We start from the raw sequence: 21,633 nt of genomic DNA on the forward strand, positions 1-21,633 counted from the left end.
GCTATGCAGCACACTGTGAATTGACAAATATTATCCAAGATTTAAAGCAGTAGGATTAGTCATACTATGCCAGGTAAAAAACACACATATATAAGTAGATAAATACTTGATCTGCTTACATAACACATGTATTGTACTGTCCACGTTTTGATTTCAGTGAATATTATAATGAAGAGAATTCTGTTCCTGGTGGTAATCGTGTCTTTTGGCCACAGTTTAGGCTAAATACTGATGTAATTTCTGCCCTTTACATTTTTATTTCTTTTCTCCTCCAATTGCGAAGTCACCTCAGCCTTGCTTGTAAACACAAGTGAGCAGGGGATCAGGTTTCAGATAAGCAGCTAGGCAGGGAAATAAATTGAAGAGGAGGAATATATTATAGATAAAAAGAACCCCCATCATGCAACTCTTTGGCACGACTACTAAAGGGCCAGCGATCCTTAAGTAAGTGATAATGCCAAATCATAACAGCAGAAATTTTTTTTTGAAAGTTTTGAATGCAGGATTAGCATCTTTATCACTTACAGTAAATCACTCAGACCAATTGCTGTTGAAGTTTGATTTTTATGGTGACAATCCCGCTTTAAAGCCATCCTTGACCATAACCTCTTGGTTTATTCTCGAATATACTATTTCGCTACACTGACACCACAATGTACTGCACATCCTTGTATTGGACACAGTAGAAATTAAACTACAATTGTACTTTTTTTTTTGTATTGGTAACAGTAGATGTTAAACTAAAAATACTCATGAATAGTTAATTGTATTCTTTAAAGGGATACTGTAGGGGTCGGGGGAAAATGAGTTGAAGTTACCCGGGGCTTCTAATGGTCCCCCGCAGGCATCCCGTGCCCGTGCAGCCACTCACCGATGCTCCGACCCCGCCTCCGGTTCACTTCTGGAATTTCAGACTTTAAAGTCTGAAAACCACTACGTCTGCGTTGCCATGTCCTCGCTTCCCCTGATGTCACTAGGAGCGCACGGCGGAGGCACAGACCATACTGGGCCTGCGCAGTACGCCCCTGGTGCCATCAGCAGGAGCGAGGACATGGCAACGCAGGCGCAGTGGTTTTCAGACTTTAAAGTCTGAAATTCCAGAAGTGAACCGGAGGCGGGGCCAGAGCATCAGTGAGTGGCTGCGCGGGCACAGGATGTCTGCGGGGGACCATTAGAAGCCCCGGGTAACTTCAACTCATTTTCCTCCGACCCCCCCTACAGTATCCCTTTAATGCAGTAGTGTCACTCAATCTGATTTCTGTTTCTATGCTTTACTCTGAGTCTGAAAACCTTGTAATTTTTCTTGTGATTATTAGCCCACAGAACACACTTTAAGCTTGGCATAGCACCTGCCCTGGTGGCAGCTGTGGTTTTGGTCACATTCAATTATACTGAATGGGGTCGCAATGCTGAGCGCACCAAAAGGCATGAAGCGGTGCATTGCTGGAATACATTGCTGCACCGTGCATGTCAGGCAGTGCTGTGTATGCACTGTCTGATGTCTTTGCTGATCGCACTAGCGTTTTGTGGCTCAAATCCGCAACGCATAAGTGTGGACAGGCCCTAAACTGGAGAAAAAGGGGGAACATTTCAGCAGTTATTAGAAGAAGAAGTTGTTATTATTATTTAGTATTTATATAACACTGATATCTTCTGCAGAGCTCTCCAGGGTATATTTTGTCTTGTCACTACCTGCCCCTCAGAGGAGCTCACATTCTAATCCCTGTCATAATCCTCTGTGCATCATAGTCTAGGGACAGTTTAGGGGGTAAGCCTAATTACTTATCTGTAAGTGCCTGGAGGAAACCCATACCGAAACAAGGAGAACATACAAACTCCATGCATATAATGCCCTGGCTGGGATTTGAACTGGGGACCCAGCGCTGGCCCATAGTTAATTTATGACGGTTGTGTTCTAGAATCATGACTATAATTCAAATGTTGTGTATTTTAAATGACAACTGAAGCAAGAGGGATATGTAGGCTGCCATATTTTATTTCGTTTTAACCAATACCAGTTGCCTGGCTGTCCTGCTGATCCTCTGCCTCTAATACTTTCAGCCATAGACCCATAACAAGCATGCAGCAAGTCAGGCGTTTCTTACATTATTGTCAGATCTGACAAGATTAGCTGCATGCTTGTTCTTGCTGTTATTCAGACACTTCTGCAGCCAAATAGATCAGAAGTGCTGCCAATCAACTAGTATTCTTTAACAGGAAATAAATGGCATATTCTTCTCACTTCAGTTGTCCTTTAAATAAATTCCCTTTGTAGTCGCGGAAACTGCTACAATTTAGCAAAATGACTGAGAGTTAGTTCATTGTACTCAGTTGCGTTGCAGAATAATTCTGCATATCAACTCCCTGCCCATACAATTCTATGGAGCTGTTCACAGTACTGCATTGTAATTGATCGCATTATTCTAACTCGCTGCATGCAGGCTTTGTATTAATGTCTATGTTCAGTCTCCATTGCCGTTCACACTCAATATAAATGCAACTGACTACTGTGAACCCAGCCTGAACCGGCAGATACCAATAAATAAGAATCTCCTATAAGTTTAAATTAGGTGACCTAAAAACTATAGGACAGACAGGATTGCAACAGGCAAGGTTTTTTTTTTTTTTTTTTTTTTTTTTTTTAAATAGCTTTAGTGCATACACCAATAATATCAGATAATCTACAAGTATATATAGAGGATCATTTGAACCCACTTTTGCAAAGCAAATGTTACAACTGTGATATTTTAAATGACGTTTGTAATTTCTTATATTTCCTTTGCATTTGTGACCAAATTCTAGGCAGAAAAGGTAGATGCCGCTCTCCACAGTATGCTGCTAAAGCAGGAACCACAGAGGCAGCACTTGGCGTGCTTAGGAACCTGGATTCTCTATCATAACCTGCGGATAATGATCCAATATCTGCTAAGTGGCTTTGAACTAGAACTGTACAGCATGCATGAGTATTATTACATCTATTGGTGAGTTAGTGGCTCTCCCATAATACTCGTATCCATTTATAGAGAAAAGCTGTTTTTAGTGTTTATAACCGATATGGTGATTTTACTTTACGTAGCTAATATAATTTTTTTTTGCTGTGCTCTTATATACATGTGCATGGTACGTTTCTCCAGGAAGTGCATTGTTCATTCGATTCATATTTTTCTCAATCATTTGTTGAATATAATATGAAATAAAAGAATAGAGGCTGTAAATTGTTCTCTGGGACTGTACTCAGTATTTTCTTCCTTAGGCTAGGTCCAAACTGGTCCATTCAGGATCGGATCCATTTCAAATGGATCCGTTTTTCGAAACTTATTTTTTTTCCCCCCGTTTTTCCAGAAATGCATTTTTTTGTAGCATTAGTTTCCAGTCCATAGAAATGTATGCCCAGCTGTGGGGGGGGAGGGGGGGGGAGAGAGGCAGCCGCAATGCTGGAGGGGAATAGCAGGCAGGACAGGGGTGTCAGCGGGGAGGGGGGGGGCGCCCTCTCCTGGGTCCCCCGTCCCCCTTGCCTTCCAGCTACATGCTGCAAAACTTGTTACAATGTATAGCAGGGAACTTACCTTTTCTCTACTTCCTCCGCTTGCTGCGTCACTGCCTGCAATGCCACCCTCTATACTTCGGAGGGCAGCATTGCAGGCAGTGACGCGGCAAGTGCAAAGGAAGTAGGAGGAGAAGGTAAGCTCGTCGCTGCTCTACATTTTAACAAGTTTTGTGGAATGTAGCTGGAGGTGGTAGCGGGGATGGGGGACCAAGGGAGAGGGTTGGCGTCCCTCCCCGCTGACCGCTACTACCCCCGTCCTGCCTGCTATACCCCTCCAGCATGGCAGCCTCCTCTCCCCCCACAGGCTGTGACACAGAACCAGATCCATTTCTGTGTCCAAATCTGCCTGTGTAGAGGGGGATCCGTTTTCCTATTGCCTGCCACTACCCCTGCGTGTATCAGGATCCAGATCTGTTGTGTGAAACTACAGCAGATCCGGACCTTCCGTTCTGGTTTTGAAAACAGGTCCCCGCAAACGCAGACGGATCCGTTTTTTTGTTTGGGTGAAGGCGGCTGCTATTTTTAACATTGCTATCCTTGGCTCCGGTTTTGATCAGTTTTTAAAAACGGAGCCACGGATATGTTTTTGAACCTAGTGTGAACTAGCCCTAACTGATTAGCTGTACCAGAAGAACTACTAGTAACAAAAGCCTGTTTAAAAGCAAAAGCTGAAAGTGTTATCATGCTTCCTTTCTCTTAAAGCCTTGCACACGCCTACAATGCCTATCACCCAGCAGGGATTGGAACTTGATCCCCCCAGGTGTTATTGCAGGGCCAACAGGCAGATGCGTGGCTAGCAATGTGTTCTATTGTATGCGGGGAGGAGGTCCTGATGGAGTGGCACAGGAGTGATGTCACGTGGCAGGCAGGGTGAGTGGGGAGGACAATGCTCTTGGCCAAATCTATCCAGGCTGATTGTTGGCCAAGGCTTTGGGGGCCGCTGTACAATACACACACTAGATTCTCGGCAGAGGCACTTGTTTTTGGACGCCTCGGCTGAGTTTCTAACGTGTACAAGAGTTGGCTTTGAAGGCTTAGCAGCCATTTTGCCCACCCAGAGCTCCAGTAATTGCAAGAGATAATACTAAAGTAGAACAGGTAGTTTCTCTGTTCATGCTTCACTGGTTCTAATGCTAGAAACACACCATAAAATACATTCTGGCAAATATACCTGTCAGATCGATTATTTCCAACATGTCTGATCTGAATTTCAATCGATTTTTTTTTTCCATTCGTTTTTTCAATTGTTTCTTCAGTCCTTGTTTGTTCAGTTCTATGAAAATCGAGCAAAAAAAATTTTTTTTTTTTTAAAACTATTGGAAAATCGAAAAATCGAGCAAAATTCAGATCGGACATGTTGGAAATAATCGATCTGCCAGGTAAATCTGCCAGAAAATTGTATGGTGTGTAGCTAGCATCAGAAGAGAGATAATTTTCCACTTAAAAAAAAGAAAAAAGGACAGCCTCCCGATTTTTGTTTTCCTATCCTTTGCTCCCTTCTTATTCACTGGCCCAGAAAGAGTACACAGATCAAGTTTTTGGCTTGTATGTTTGTTCTAGGTGACTGACAAAGACACACCTGAAGGCAGAGAATGAGCACGACAGTGAGTGGATTTTTTAAAAGAGGAAATAAAGATGGCATCCTTCATATTACTTTCACTCTAGGCTTTTATTTTAGAGTGAAGAATAGTGCTCTAGCACTTATGATTGATACTTGAGTGGAGAGGCTATCCACATACTGTAAATGTTATGCTCGTCTTTTGTTCTGTCTTTGCATAAAATCACACATGTTGTGAGTCAAAGGGATAAACACTCATTTAACCAGGATATTGCCAAGTTGAACTATTGCCAAAATGGACTCTCTGTAAAAGAGTTACCCTACAATGATAACCTTCATTGACAAACTTATCAGTTACAAGGTGCAATGCTGAAGAAGTCAAAGTACCACGGAAGATGCTGGCGCTATATAAACCATTAATAATCCATAGCGATTAATAATACTGAAGAAACACAGTGACTTTAGTGAAGGAAATCTGTATCCTGTACTTATACAGAGCTGCTCACAAAGATTTCGGAAAGAATTTGATATATACTACATGCATTGGCATGTTCTAGCAATGCTGGCCTGTGTGCAGGATGGACTTGTGATTTTTACCGAGATGGCATTACTTGTGGACAAAATCAAGTAGGACAACTGTACGGGCTATAATGAGTAGGAACAGAAGGTGTTTTTTTTTTATTGTTTGTCTGTCTGCAACTCTGCTTTAAACAAGATAGATCACGTTTTTTTTTTTTTTTCCTTTTTCATATGTTTTTCTCCGGTGCAAGTTAATAATATATTGTTTGGCTGGAAAAGATTTTAAGTTATGATTCTTTTCACTTTTTCATATTTCCATGCAGGTATTTATCTGAGTTCCTATATGCGTGGCTAATGTCCACACTGAGCCGCGCTGATAGCTCACAGATGGCAGAAGAGCGCATAATGGAAGAACAACAGAAAGGTCGTAGTAGCAAAAAGACAAAAAAGAAAAAGAAAGGTAATAAATGAAGACCTACACAATTTGAGCTCCGTGAATTTTCCTTTTTGTTTTTACTTATGACCTAACAACCATTACTCCTTTATCTCAGATTTGGTGTGTGTGTGTGTGTACATGCAAAAATGGCGTTGGGGAAAAAAGGGCGCGTGGTGTAAACGATAAGCGGTAATAGCGTTTATAAAAATATTGTGTTGTATTTCGTTTACAATAATGTTTTACAAATTAAAAAAACATTTAATAATGTGTATAAAATCACAAATTGTGAAAACTATATTCTTCCCTGTTTTAAAAGTGAAACTTATAATTCCGTTTGTTAAAAAAACAATAATATATGTATAATCGTTAAAATTGTATAATGTGAATAACATTCATTTATCGTTTCTACATGTACTAAAATCTGAAAATATTGTTTATAACGATGAAAAAAATATATAAGTATGTTCATAATAACTGTTGTAAAACATTAGTAAATATTGCTAACATTTTACTACAACTAAACCTAACCCTACTCTCACACAGAACCCTCCCTGTACCTAACCCTAAGACCCCCCCTGGTGGTTCCTAACCCTAAGACCCCCTCCTGGTGGTGCCTGACCCTAAGACCCCCCCCCCCCCCTGGTGGTGCGCCTGACCCTAAGACCCCCCTTGTGGTGTGCCTAACCCTAAGACCCCCCTTGTGGGGTGCCTAACCCTAAGACCCCCCTTGTGGGGTGCCTAACCCTAAGACCCCCCTTGTGGGGTGCCTAACCCTAAGACCCCCCTTGTGGGGTGCCTAACCCTAAGACCCCCCTTGTGGGGTGCCTAACCCTAAGACCCCCCTTGTGGGGTGCCTAACCCTAAGACCCCCCCTTGTGGTGTGCCTAACCCTAAGACGCCCCCTGTGGTGTGCCTAACCCTAAGACCCCCCCTTGTGGTGTGCCTAACCCTAAGACCCCCCCTGGTGTGGTCCTTAACCCTAAGACCCCCCCCTGGTGTTGTCCTTAACCCTAAGACCCCCCCTGGTGTGGTCCTTAACCCTAAGACCCCCCCTGGTGTGGTCCTTAACCCTAAGACCCCCCCTGGTGTGGTCCTTAACCCTAAGACCCCCCCCTGGTGTGGTCCTTAACCCTAAGACCCCCCCCTGGTGTGGTCCTTAACCCTAAGACCCCCCCCCTGGTGTGGTCCTTAACCCTAAGACCCCCCCCCTGGTGTGGTCCTTAACCCTAAGACCCCCCCCCTGGTGTGGTCCTTAACCCTAAGACCCCCCCCCTGGTGTGGTCCTTAACCCTAAGACCCCCCCCCTGGTGTGGTCCTTAGCCCTAAGACCCCCCCTGGTGTGGTCCTTAACCCTAAGACCCCCCCCTGGTGTGGTCCTTAACCCTAAGACCCCCCCCCTGGTGTGGTCCTTAACCCTAAGACCCCCCCCCCTGGTGTGGTCCTTAACCCTAAGACCCCCCCCCCCCTGGTGTGGTCCTTAACCCTAAGACCCCCCCCCCCCGGTGTGGTGCCTAACCCTAAGACCCCCCTGGTGTGGTGCCTATCCCAAAGATCCCCCCCCCTGGTGTGGTCCTTAGCCCTAAGACCCCCCCTGGTGTGGTCCTTAACCCTAAGACCCCCCCCTGGTGTGGTCCTTAACCCTAAGACCCCCCCCCCTGGTGTGGTCCTTAACCCTAAGACCCCCCCCTGGTGTGGTCCTTAACCCTAAGACCCCCCCTGGTGTGGTCCTTAACCCTAAGACCCCCCCCCCCCCCTGGTGTGGTCCTTAACCCTAAGACCCCCCCCCCCGGTGTGGTGCCTAACCCAAAGATCCCCCCTCCCTGGTGTGGTGCCTAACCCTAAGACCCCCCCCCCCCCCCCTTGGTGTGGTGCCTAACCCTAAGACCCCCCCCCCTGGTGTGGTGCCTAACCCTAAGACCCCATCCCCCCCCCCCCCCGGTGTGATGCCTAACCCTAAATACCCCTTAATGATCGCTTTGTTGTGTGGATAATAATGTAATGTTTTCCAAATGGTGACTGTAAAAAATATATTAAAATGTACGTACTGATTGCTTTATTATGTGAATAATGTTTTACAGACAGTAAGAGATACAGTTTGAAATAACGTTTTAGTTAAATACGATAAATATGCTAAGTATTTTTGTAAGCGTTATTCGTCACGGGCGCATTTTGTAAACTTAAATCTTAACAAGCGCAGTTTGAAAACATTAATCTCCGGACTCAGTTTGAAAACGTTAATAATCTACGGCACCCTTTTTTCCTGTTCGGCGCCCATCAAATGATATTTATTATGGGAGTGAATGGCGGCGCCCTTTTTGTCCTTTTGCCCCATGCGCCCAAATTTCCTGTCACTCATCCCCAGACTCCACTCACTCATGGGGCCTGATTCACAAAGCGGTGCAAACTGTTTGCACGCCAGTGAAAAGCCCTTTATCACGCCTAAACTCAGTTTAGGCATGATAAGAAGAAACTCGCGCGAAATTCCCACGCGCAAAGTTTTGCGCGTGCAGTCGCACAGCGAGATGCGCGCGGTGTGCGCGATGAGCCCATTAAACCCTATGGGCGCTGTGCGCGCAAAACTTTGCGCGCGATCACCAGCACAAAGCGGTGCTAACTCAGCGGTGCAAAGGTTATCACGCCTAAAGTCTTTTTGGCCTGATAACTGGGTTATCACCGCTTTGTGAATCAGGCTCATGGTCAAATTTCTATTAAGCATTACATGCTGCTCAGCTATAGCTGAACTACATCTGTACTGTACCTCTTCCCTGCATTGTTTTACTAACAATTGATCTACAGTAATTAAGGGTGACATTAGTTGACAGTGTATACAAGGCATTATGGGTGCCAAATGGTGAATTTGCTAGCACGGTTTGAGATTTGATGATCTGGCAATATATCTTAAATCTCATCATTTCTGGCAAATCCCACTGAACTGGTACCTTACCTAAGGTAATGTTCAATACATTGGCCTCAATTCACTAAGCTTTATCAAACGTTTGATAATTTACCTCATGAGTAAAATCTAATTTTTGATAGATTAAAACACCTTAGTAAATTCAAAATTAGATTTTACCCATGAGGTAAATTATCAAACGTGTGATAAACCTTAGTGGATTGAGGCCTTTGTGTACTATAGGGGTGTTGTTTTATGTATGTGGTTACTAAAAACGCAGGTCTAATAAAAAGCGTCTTTAAAATTTGTAGTCATTACTAACTTGTTTAACCACTTGCCGACCGCCCCCAGCCGATGGGCGGCGGCAAAGACTGGGCCCAAACGACCGCAATACGCCCATCGGCGGGGGCGGCATCAGCGGTGGCTGTGCGGCGATCGCGTCATCAATGACGCGATCGCCGCCGGCAATAGGCTCCGCCCACCCTACTCGGAAACCCGCCGGCCAATCAGCAGCGCCGGCGGGTTTCAAACTTGCGCGATCTGACCAATCAGAGTGTATAATACACTTTGTTATTGTAACAAAGTGTATTATACTGGCTGCCTCCTCCGCTGATGGTCACTCGTCGTGCGACCATCAGAGAGGACAGGCAGCCAATAGATAAGTGCAGCAAAACACTCTTTGCTCCACACAGACCCCCCGATCGCCCACCCCAGCCCTCAGAACCCCCCCTGACCACCCCAGCACACCACTGCTAGCACCCCACCACCCACCTAAAAACCCATCAATCACTCCCTGTCACTATCTAGGGATGCTATCCCCTAGGGTAGGTCCCTAACTGCCCCCTAGGGTACCCTGATCACCCTCCCTACCCTCAGATCCCCCCCAGACCACCCCCCAGACCACCCCCCTGTATACTGTATACGTTTGTATACAGCTGCCTTACCCACTGATCACCTGTCTATCACCTGCTTATCACCTGCCTATCACCCCTTGTCACCACCACCCATCAGAGCAGACCCTAAACTGTCCCTTGGGGGCACCTGATCACCCACCCAGACCCTCAGATTGCCCTCAGCCCCCCCCCCTGCTGATAACCTCCCTAGTGCATTGTTTACATCTATTCTCCCCTGTAATCCCTCACTGATCTATCGTCACCCCCTGTGTCTGCCACCCACCAGATCAGGACCCAGTCTGCCCCGTGCGGACACCTAGTCAACCCCCCACACCCTCTGATCGCCCTCAGACCCCCCCCCCCCTCCCCCCCCCCAATCACCTTCCCAGTGCATTGTAATTGATTGTGCTGTAATTGCATTTCATTGTGCTGACATTCAATTTCATTGTGCTGACATTCAATTTGATTGTGCTGTAATTGTATTTGATTGTCCCGTGATTGGCTTTGATTGGCCTGTGATTGGCTTTGATTGGCCTGTGATTGGCTTTGATTGGCCTGTGATTGGCTTTGATTGGCCTGTGATTGGCTTTGATTGTCCCGTGATTAGCTTTGATTGTCCCGTGATCGGCTTTGTCCCGCGATTGGCTTTGATTGTGCCGTGATTGGTTTGATTGGCCTGTGATTGGCTTTGATTGTCCCGTGATTGGCTTTGATTGTCCCGTGAATTGAGTGCCCTGTGATTGGCCTGCGATTGCCTTTGATTGTCCTGTGATTGTTTCTGATTGCCTCTGATTCCCCACTCACCACCACCCCCCTGTCACTATCCTAGTGATCTAAAAACAGTGATCAGTGAAAACTGTCACTTTTTTAGTATCACTAGTGTTAGCAGTTAGGCCAGTTAGCTAGGCCCCTTTGTAAGTGTCAGTTAGTGCTCAGCCCACTGCACCACAGTCACTAATTAGCGTCATCACTGTCGCTAATCAACATTGGTACTATATAGTATCTGTAAGTGATCATTACTGATCGCAGTCAGATCTATTAGGGTCACTAGGATCCACACAAAAAAAACGCAGTGTTTGCCCGATCAGGCCTGATCGCTCGCCTGCACTTGCGTTCAGCCCGCCCCACCACAGTGACAGAATTTTTTTTCTGATCACTGCAAAAAACACTGTACAATAGCTGTGGCACTGTAAACCTCAGTTTTGATTTATTTTTTTTATCAAAACTCAGTGACCACAGCTTTCTACCTCTCAAATACTCCCTAAATTTAGCAGCCCACCATGGCAAGAAAGGGGTATTCCGATGATGAGGTTCTCAGGTACATGGCCCAGTCGGATGAGGACGATTGGGACGCCTCATTCGACGAATCTTCCGGGTCAGAGTTTGAACCTGAATTGAGCAGTGGCTCACTGACCGATAGTGATGACGAGGTTGAGGTCCCGGCTAAAGCCAGGCGTACCACACCCCATGTTGTTGGACCGCAGGTGGCGCAGGATCAGCCTCAAGGGCAGCAGAGTGGTGTTCGTGCTGGTCTGAGATTTCATGGTGGGGCAGGCACCAGCAGCACAACATCTCCTGGACCTAGCACCAGTACTTCCGTAAACCCTGGTGAAGTGGCGAGCACCAGCATGGAAGTTGAAACTGGTTCGGTGGCACGTGCAGTAAGATCCCAGTCGCAGCCACCAAGAAGACGGGCCCGTACTACCCCTAATTTACCAGAGGTGCTGGCAAACCCAAATTGGCAATCCCCTGATTCCGCCGCACCCGTACTTCCCCCTTTCACCGCCCAGTCTGGAGTCCAGGTGGAGACAGATAATCTAGGATCGGCCCTAGACTTTTTCTATCTGTTCTTCACCCAGGATCTCTTGGACTTAATTGTGGCAGAGACCAACCGTAAGGCCACACAATATATAACCGCCAATCCGGAAAAGTTCCTTGCCCAGCCTTTTCGGTGGAAACCAGTCCAAGTTTCTGAAATGAAAATTTTTTTGGGCCTTCTCCTTCACACGGGACTAGTAAAGCAGAATGTGTTGCGGTCTTATTGGTCTACGGACCCAGCACATCATGTTCCCCTGTACTCTGCTGCCATGTCCAGGACACGATTTGAGAACATCCTGCGCTTCCTGCACTTCAATGACAACGAAACCCGTCATCGAAGTGACCACCCTGCTTTTGACCGGCTCCACAAAATTCGACCCCTCATAGACCACCTGTCATCCAGATTTGCAGATGCTTATACCCCTGAGCAGGACATCTGCGTAGACGAGTCCCTCATACGCTTTACCGGGCGCCTTCGCATCAAACAGTACATCCCAAACAAGCGCGCCCGGTATGGGGTGAAACTGTATAAGCTCTGTGAAAGGGCCACAGGCTATACATCTTATTTTAGGGTCTATGAGGGAAAAGACTCAAAATTGGAGCCGGTCGGATGCCCTGACTACCTGGGGAGCAGTGGAAAGGTTGTGTGGGACTTGGTGTCACCCTTGTTCCAGAAGGGGTACCATCTTTTTGTGGACAATTATTACACAAGTGTGGCCCTCTTTCAGCACTTAAAAATAGAAAAAATCCGATGCTGTGGCACCGTGCGGCCTAGTCGCCGGGGCTTCCCCCAACGCCTCATTACCACCAGACTTCAACGGGGGCAGAGGGCCGCCTTGTGTGCTGACGACCTGCTCGCGGTGAAATGGAAGGACAAGAGGGAGGTTTACTTCCTGTCCACCATTCACGCAGACACGACAGTTGAAATTCAACGGCGAACTGAGGTCATTGAAAAACCCCTTGTCGTCCACGAGTACAATACTAACATGGGAGGGGTGGACTTCAATGACCAGAGGTTAGCGCCCTATTTAGTTGCCCGAAAAACAAGACGCTGGTATAAAAAAGTGTCTTTTTACCTCATTCAATTGGCAATTTACAACAGCTTTGTTCTCTACAGTAAGGCTGGGAGAACTGGCTCGTTTATTCAATTTAATAAACAGATCGTGATGGAACTCCTGTATCCAGGAGGTGCCGTGGCCCAACCCCAAGATGCAACTAGCCGGCTGCATGGAAGGCATTACGCCTATCCAATTCCGACTACCCCAGGTCAACGAATCCGAAGAAAACGCTGTCGTGTCTGCAGCAGGGCTGGAATAAGGCGTGACACCACTGTTTATTGTCCCACCTGTCCTGACCAGCCTGGCCTATGCCTAGGGGAGTGTTTTGAGAGGTACCACGAGCAGGTACACTATTAGAGAGTAGGGAACTCCACACACAGCGGTAGGCACACAAGGGTCTCTCAGTGCTATTTCACACTGCTGTGATGCGTTAGGGCAAAATGCCTAGCAAAAGTCACACTTTGCGGTCCCCCCCTACGCCGGAAGTGCTTGACTTAACGCTAGTGCATGCCTACGTTACTGCGTGGCTTCTGTGGCAATATCGATCGGCCCGGAAGTCATGTTAGTCTATGGCGACGCAGTTCATTACTAGGCCGAATGCTACTCTTGTGGTATTGCCTGAAGGTCTGTTTTGGACGATACGGTGCGGCGGGCTCGACCCACCGGATATGTCAATATGCAGTGTGAAACCAAACATCGGGTTTCCAGAGACCCTAATACACAGGGCTGCCAGAAACCTCTCCTTTCACTTGGGACAAATTGCGTAATGTATTTCGCCACAACTCTGTGCGATTTGCACTTCGCACATTGTTCCATGGGGGAGGAGAGGTTTGTCCTCGGGAGGTAAGTTAAAAAAAAAAAAAAAACAGGTAAGCAAAGAAGTTAATGTTTGGTTTGCAATGTTAAGTTTTTTATTAAAAAAGTTCGAAGGTTATTAATGTTAATGAAGTAATTGCTTTGCTGCTTGCTTGTTTTTTGGGTTTTTTTTTCTCTTTTTCCATCCAATAACCTTCCAGGTGGACCGAGCGAACGACTAACCAGCTGCAGTACTGATGGTGCATCCTGACAGAACGTTGCGCGTCTGTCAGCTTACACACAAGTCGGTGCATGCAGCGCTGCAGGACGAGATTTCTCCTCCGCAGTCAAAAAGATACGTTTGCTGAGGCATATGGGCCGAGGAGTGGTGTTGGGGATTCATATGCTTTGGCAAACACTTTGTATCAAAAAAGAACTCTGGCAATGATTTGTTCATCCACATCGATCGGTGTGAATGGATAAATCAGGTTTGCCAGGGCATACGAGCTGGTGGGTTTGGATTTTTGGGGCGGCAGCTCCTATGTCCTGGCAGACGCCTTCCCCTCCTTTTTGTATTGTTTTGTCTTTTTTTCTTCTCTCTTTTTTTCTATCCAGACCGACCAATCAGCTGCAGCACTGATGGTGCATCCTGACAGAACATTGCGCGTCTGTCAGCTTACACACAAGTCGGTGCATGTAGCGCTGCAGGACGAGATTTCTCCTCCGCAGTCAAAAAGATATGTTTGCCGAGGCATATGGGCCGAGGAGTGGTGTTGGGGATTCATATGCTTTGGCAAACACTTTGTATCAAAAAAGAACTCTGGCAATGATTTGTTCATCCACATCGATCAGTGTGAATGGATAAATCAGGTTTGCCAGGGCATACGAGCTGGTGGGTTTGGATTTTTGGGGCGGCAGCTCCTATGTCCTGGCAGATGCCTTCCTCCTCTCTTTTTTTCAAAATTTTTTGGCAGATATTTTTTCATCCACATTGATTGATTGTTTGACGTTCATTTTTCCTTTCAGCCCACAGTGCATTACCCTTATGCCCAATATAAGGAGTATAGCAGAAACTCCTAATACTGGCCATACATGTAATGATTGCAGAGACCCTAAAATGCCAGGACAGACCCCACGAATGATGCCATTTTGGAAAGAGGACACCCCAAAGTATTCCGTGAGGTGCATGGTGAGTTCATAGAATGTTTTATTTTTTGTCACAAGTTAGCAGAAATTGTGGTTTTGTGGGTTTGTTTTTTTTTCACAAAATGTCATTTTCCGCTAACTTGTGACAAAAAATAAAATTTTCTATGAACTCACCATGGCCCTCATGGAATACCTTAGCGTGTATTCTTTCCAAAATGGGGTCATTTGTGGGGTTTGTTAACTGTCCTGGCAAGTGGGCGGGGTGCTAAATTTTGAGCACCCCTGTAAAGCCTAAAGGTACTCATTGGACTCTGGGCCCCTTAGCGCAGTTAGGGTGCAAAAAAGTGCCACACGTGGTATCGCCGTACTCGGGAGAAGTAGTATAATGTGTTTTGGGGTGTATTTTTACACATACCTATGCTGGGTGGGAGAAATACCTCTGTAAATGACAATCTTTTGATTTTTTTACACACAATTGTCCATTTACAGAGTTATTTCTCCCACCCAGCATGGGTATGTGTAAAAATACACCCCAAAACACATTGTACTACTTCTCCCGAGTACGGCGATACCACGTGTGGCACTTTTTTGCACCCTAACTGCGCTAAAGGGCCCAAAGTCCAATGAGTACCTTTAGGATTTCACAGGTCATTTTGCGGAATTTGATTTCCAGACTACTCCTCACGGTTTAGGGCCCCTAAAATGCCAGGGCAGTATAGGAACCCCACAAATGACCCCATTTTAGAAAGAAGACACCCCAAGGTATTCCGTTAGGAGTATGGTGAGTTCATAGAAGATTTTATTTTTTTTGTCACAAGTTAGCGGAAATTGATTTTAATTGTTTTTTTCCACAAAGTGTCATGTTCCGCTAACTTGTGACAAAAAATAAAATCTTCTATGAACTCACCATACTCCTAACGGAATACCTTGGGGTGTCTTCTTTCTAAAATGGGGTCATTTGTGGGGTTCCTATACTGCCCTGGCATTTTAAGGGCCCTAAACCGTGAGGAGTAGTCTGAAAATCAAATTCCGCAAAATGACCTGTGAAATCCTAAAGGTACTCATTGGACTTTGGGCCCTTTAGCGCAGTTAGGGTGCAAAAAAGTGCCACACATGTGGTATTGCCGTACTCGGGAGAAGTAGTATAATGTGTTTTGTGGTGTATTTTTACACATACCCATGCTGGGTGGGAGAAATAACTCTGTAAATGGACAATTGTGTGTAAAAAATGAAAAAATTGTCATTTACAGAGATATTTCTCCCACCCAGCATGGGTATGTGTAAAAATACACCCCGAAACACATTATACTACTTCTACTGAGTACGGCAATACCACATGTGTGGCACTTTTTTGCAGCCTAACTGCGCTAAGGGGTCCAAAGTCCAATGAGCACCTTTAGGCTTTACAGGGGTGCTTACAATTTAGCACCCCCAAAATGTCAGGACAGTAAACACACCCCACAAATGACCCCATTTTGAAAAGTAGACACTTCAAGGTATTCAGAGAGGGGCAAGTTAGAAGAAATGGAAACTTTTTTTTTTTTTTTTTTTTTTGTCACAAAATGTCATTTTCCGCTTACTTGTGACAAAAAATAATATCTTCTATGAACTCACTATGCCTCTTAGTGAATACTTTGGGATGTCTTCTTTCCAAAATGGGGTCATTTGGGGGGTATTTATACTATCCTGGAATTCTAGCCCCTCATGAAACATGACAGGGGGTCAGAAAAGTCATAGATGCTTGAAAATGGGAAAATTCACTTTTTGCACCATAGTTTGTAAACGCTATAACTTTTACCCAAACCAATAAATATACACTGAATGGGTTTTTTTTTATCCAAAACATGTTTGTCCACATTTTTCGCGCTGCATGTATACAGAAATTTTACTTTATTTGAAAAATGTCAGCACAGAAAGTTAAAAAAATCATTTTTTTGCCAAAATTCATGTCTTTTTTGATGAATATAATAAAAAGTAAAAATCGCAGGAGCAATCAAATAGCACCAAAAGAAAGCTGTATTAGTGACAAGAAAAGGAGGTAAAATTCATTTAGGTGGTAGGTTGTATGACCGAGCAATAAACCGTGAAAGCTGCAGTGGTCTGAATGGAGAAAAAGGCTCTGGTCCTTAAGGGGCGAAAAGACTGTGGTCCTCAAGTGGTTAACCTCAGTAGCAGCCCCAAAAATATTGAAACTTTGTGAATGAAAAACATATAATGGTACATACCGCTACTGTTTGTATTTTTTTCTTGTAGCTGTAACTTTATTTTTTTTATTTTTTTTTTTTGCTGTAACTCAAAGGTGCCTTAATTAAAGTGTGAATTAGACTTGTATTGGCAATGTAGTATTGACTTGAGATATGTTAAATTTCAAAACCCGATACTTGTAATATGCAGTATGATCTTGAATAAAGATTATATTAAAAAAAAAAAAAAAATGGTTAGAAATGTACAATAAGTTAATAGTGGTGGTTTTGTTTTGCAGTTCGACCTCTGAGCAGAGAGATAACATTAAGCCAGGCCTATCAGAATATGTGTGCTGGAATGTACAAAGTAAGTAAATATTCTCCCCACTGTATTATTGGTAGTTAACTTACCGCAATTGTTCCTCTGGAGAGTCAGATCTTTCTGCTTTGGCGATAGAACAGTCATCTATTGCAGATCAGGTTGTTTGTAGTGGAGAAGACCGTATTCTTCTCCTCATCTTTGTAAGCGTTACGCAACATTTGACTTCTGTATCTATAACCGTGGTACACACACGATTTTTTTTTTATTTACATTTGCCTGATAAAAGATAGGTGTATTGTTGATTTTGGTGAGGGTTCATTTTATAGTGGTGTGCTAAGGTTTATTGGTTTAAATATAAACGTTGAACCAGTTGTCGGCACAGGTGAAACGTTTTGAGAACAAGCAGTAGATAAGTAGGGAGAGCTAAAATGTGGGAGACTGCTAAGAGACAGATAAAAATTCTCACAAGGTAGTGATTTGTATTCAAGCACATAAGAAACTGAAGTGGGCACCAATCGTATGAAGCTTTCATTTATTCCCAGTGATAACGCTAGGTTGATAAGCAAGATCACTGTTCATGAACAGTTATTATGCATAACCCATCTGGGTACTGCAGCTGCACACAGAGACTAGACAGTCAACAGTTGTTTTGCATGGATTGTGCTTACTCACAGACTATGCTCCATGGCGGGGAGAAAGCTTGCCACCATGCTGAAGGCAATGCATTAAATAACGCCAGCACCTCCCTAATGGGCCAGCCAATCAGTTTCTGCACTTTCTCTGAAGTCCACCCACACCTCACCCTGGAGTGTATGATGGTACTTCCGGTTGCGTCACTTTCTTGTTGCTTGGAGCATGCTTATTCGTGAACATAGTCGCATGGTGCATTACTCCAGCAACCAATGTGAGCAGGGTAGAAGGACGGGCCAGCGGGAGGAAAATTATCCCCCTCAGGGGGGGATGATGTCAGTAGCCAATGAAAGGGACGCAACGGCTGAGCCCGGCTAGATGGCCCATCCTCCACTCAGAGCATAGGTAGCAAATTTAGTGTAAAAAATGCATGACTACATTAAACAGGCTGTGGGAAAGGATAAAGAAAACCTTGCTCTACCTCTCTCCACCTGGCTGGAGATGAAGGAATCAGAATCAGAAATCTTTTAATCGCCAAGCACGACTGGGTCGTGCCCGGAATTGGGTTTGGCACATACAATTGCTCAGAGAGAGAAGTGGGAGTAGTATCAACATAAGAAAAGAGTATAGTCATACAATCATACAGTATAAGAGCATAGTCATACAAAATCATACAGTATATTCAGTAGTACATATTAATAGTTAGATGTGCAGCGGTATAACGGTAGTCTGCAGGGTGCAGTTTACACAGTTTCACACTAGACAGTCCATCAGGTCGGCAACTGCAGCATTGGGGGGGGGGGGGGCAGCGTTAGAGATGAAGGGTGTTCAGGAGGTTGACGGCAGAGGGGAAAAAGGAGTCTCTATGCCTTAAAGTTCTGGTGTAAATGGCTCGAAACCTGCGGCCTAAATGGAGCCGGCTGAAAAAGCGGTGGCCCGGGTGTGAGGGATCGCTGGCAATCCTCAGTGCTCTAGATCGTAATCTGTAGTTGTGGAGGAGGTCGAGTGAGGGGAGAGGTCTACCCGCCGATCTAATGACCCTCTGGAGCTTGTATCTGTCGCTGTTGGAGGAGCCACCGTACCAGACTAGGATGGATGAGCAGAGGACGGACTCAATGGGGCCTCTTAGAAGTTCGTCAGCAGCTCCTGAGCCATGCCAAACTTCTTCAGTTGGCGGAGGAAAAACCGCCTCCGTTGAGCTTTCCTCTGGGTCAAGGCGGTGTTTGCATTCCAGTTCAGGTCCTTAGAGATGGTATTGCCCAGAAGGCGGACGCTAGCCACTCTTTCGACCTCTGTGCCATCAATGTAGATTGGTGGTGGAGTGGGCACCTGCTTCCTGAAGTCCACGATCAGCTCCACAGTCTTGGCTGTGTTGTGAACCAGCCTGTTCTCCTTACACCACTGGCAAATTCTGTAAACCTCACGACATTAGTCCTGCTCGTCATTGTTTGTTATAAGGCCAACAATGGTGGTATCATCAGCGAATTTGATGACTTTTACCGAGTCCACAGTGGATCTGCAGTTGTTCGTATAGAGGGAGAACAGGATCGGTGACAGGACACAGCCTTGTGGGGCCCCTGTGTTTGTTGTCCTAGGATGAGAGGAGATATCCCCCAGTTTGACAGCTTGGGACCTGTTGGTCAGGAAGTGTGTAATCCATAAGTGAAGGGTGGAATGGACATGAGATTGTTTTGGAGTATGTGGGGGCAGATGGTGTTAAATGCTGAGCTAAAGTCCAGTAGGAGGATTCTGACATATGAGTTCGGTTTGTCCAGGTGGTTGTTTGTAAGCTCCAGGCAGATGTTGATGGCATCATCAGTGGATCTGTTCGCTCTATACGCAAACTGTAACGGGTCCAGTAGCGCCGAGGTAAAAAGCTTAAGGTGGGATAGGACCACCCTCTCAAAGGTTTTCATGATGACAGATGGTAATGCCACGGCCCTGTAGTTGTTCAGGTCGGAAGCCCCAGATGCTGGAAGACTGTAGTATAGATGAAGTCCGCACACTCCAGGATGTAAAAGTCGAAGGAAATTGTATTTGCAGATTACTGGTACAGCAGCAATTTTCTGCTGCTCCTGCACATAAAATTTCCTTGGATTTTTACATCCTGGAGTCTGCGGACTTCATCTATTGTACGGACTGGTTGTGGGAAAGCGGGAAACCGAAAGCAAGAAGAGATGGTGAACTGAGGATGGAAGCATGCAATGGATAACAGGGATAGCTTAATCCCCAGACGGAGAAAGGCCAAGATAGTGAGAGGAATAAGGAATAAAGCATATTAGCAACATCCTATCAATACATAAGATACACTATAAGACTTGTAACTTTTCTCAAGGCAACACAATTTAAAAAGAATATATACATGCATAAAAAAAGAAATTTAAAAGAAGGCCAAACTTCCAAGAAACATCTAATACTGCTCTAGGAACATGCTTAGATCACTTCTGTCACTGAACCCCAAATGGGGGAGGGGGGGCTTAATCAGCTCTAAACCAACTATGTTTAGGTTATCTGCATTGCTACCATGGATCTTCCTAACATGATCAATAAGTCTAGGTACACCAACACTTTTCTCAATGGATCTGCAGTGCTCAACAAGACGTTCCCTAATGGGACGTTTTGTTGTGCTTGCTGCCATCTTGTAAACTTTGCTTTATCACTGGGAATAAGTGAAAGCTTATGTGCATTATTGTTGGTTATCTGGTAACGTGGAGGCACAATCGCTCCTTTGCTGTATTCAATTCAAAATGGCTTTGGTCTTGGGAAAAGCTCAATCCTGCTTAGTAGAGCTGCTGCCGGTGCCAATCCTCCAGGTAGGTACACCACTTCTACCGCCACACAGTGAATCTATCGATAAAGTAGAATGAGGCACTCCACTGGCTAGAACTTTTGTTCAATTTATTGCATGTCTTGCACACTACATGTTATGGGCTCCGCCCTTCATCCTTTGCTGTATTCCCTGTGCTTGCATAGCCCTAGTCACTCCCACAATATCAGTGCGAAGGTTACCTCCCTGTTTGCAAAATTGTAGAATAATTTATAGACAAACGTGACTTTTGTCAACCAACATTATAATTTGTGATGGTTTTGGCTGATAGTACATACACGTTATCCATGACCAAGCAACATACACTGGCCTATGGAGTAGAAAGGGAGTGAGGAAGCTGGCAACACTATGCAGTGCCTGGAGACAAAGTGACAAAATTCTGCTTCAACAGATTGCTTGTTGCCCATATTTTGAGAAATGAAGATGGGTAATGCTTTTTAAAGCATTAGGAAATGATTGTCAGGGAGAGTTTGTCAGAGAGTGCAGAGTGGACTTTTCCTGCTAAAGAGAGAGAGGCAGCAGTGTGAAAAAAGTGACAGGACGCAGCCCATGTAAAAACTGAATTAATTATCTGTTCTGAGAGAAAGCTGTTTAAACCTCCCAAACGAGACAGAATGGCAACAAACTTAAAAAGCAATCTCCTTTCACCATCTCCCTTCCTGTTTCTATAAGAGTAAGAAATGAGAAATGTCTCTTCCAATTGGGTGATGTTGATGCAGTGTAAATCACAGGAAGTGAGTCTGAGAGTTTTCCATCACTTGGAAGAACAAAATAGAAATAGTGGAAACTGTGTTTACATGTTGGGCGTCCCAAACAATTGTTTCTAATTTTACAAATGGAGTGGAAGCAAAACCAAATTAAAAACTATTAAGCATTTTAGCACTATTATTAGTATACATTTTTATAGCATTCAGTTTTCTTTCTAGTACGCCAATCGCACTCTAGGCAGGGCTAACTTGTATTTTCTTACAAGATTTACATACTGTATTAATACATTTCTGACCAAAT

At 44.9% G+C, this 21,633-nt stretch overlaps 1 protein-coding gene across 2 annotated transcripts in view; it reads left to right on the forward strand.

Moving 5' to 3' along the window:
* The window catches only part of NAA35 (N-alpha-acetyltransferase 35, NatC auxiliary subunit), a 73,098-nt gene that overhangs the window by 43,965 nt on the left and 7,500 nt on the right, over nucleotides 1-21,633 (forward strand). For both annotated transcript variants that reach the window (XM_068237139.1, XM_068237148.1), the window contains exons 17-19: nucleotides 2,803-2,981; nucleotides 5,948-6,084; nucleotides 17,146-17,213. In XM_068237139.1, the coding sequence (XP_068093240.1) occupies nucleotides 2,803-2,981; nucleotides 5,948-6,084; nucleotides 17,146-17,213 (384 nt within the window). The remainder of the gene's footprint in view (nucleotides 1-2,802; nucleotides 2,982-5,947; nucleotides 6,085-17,145; nucleotides 17,214-21,633) is intronic.

This window comes from Hyperolius riggenbachi, chromosome 1 (assembly GCF_040937935.1).
Source record: "Hyperolius riggenbachi isolate aHypRig1 chromosome 1, aHypRig1.pri, whole genome shotgun sequence".
Classification (NCBI taxonomy): domain Eukaryota; kingdom Metazoa; phylum Chordata; class Amphibia; order Anura; family Hyperoliidae; genus Hyperolius; species Hyperolius riggenbachi.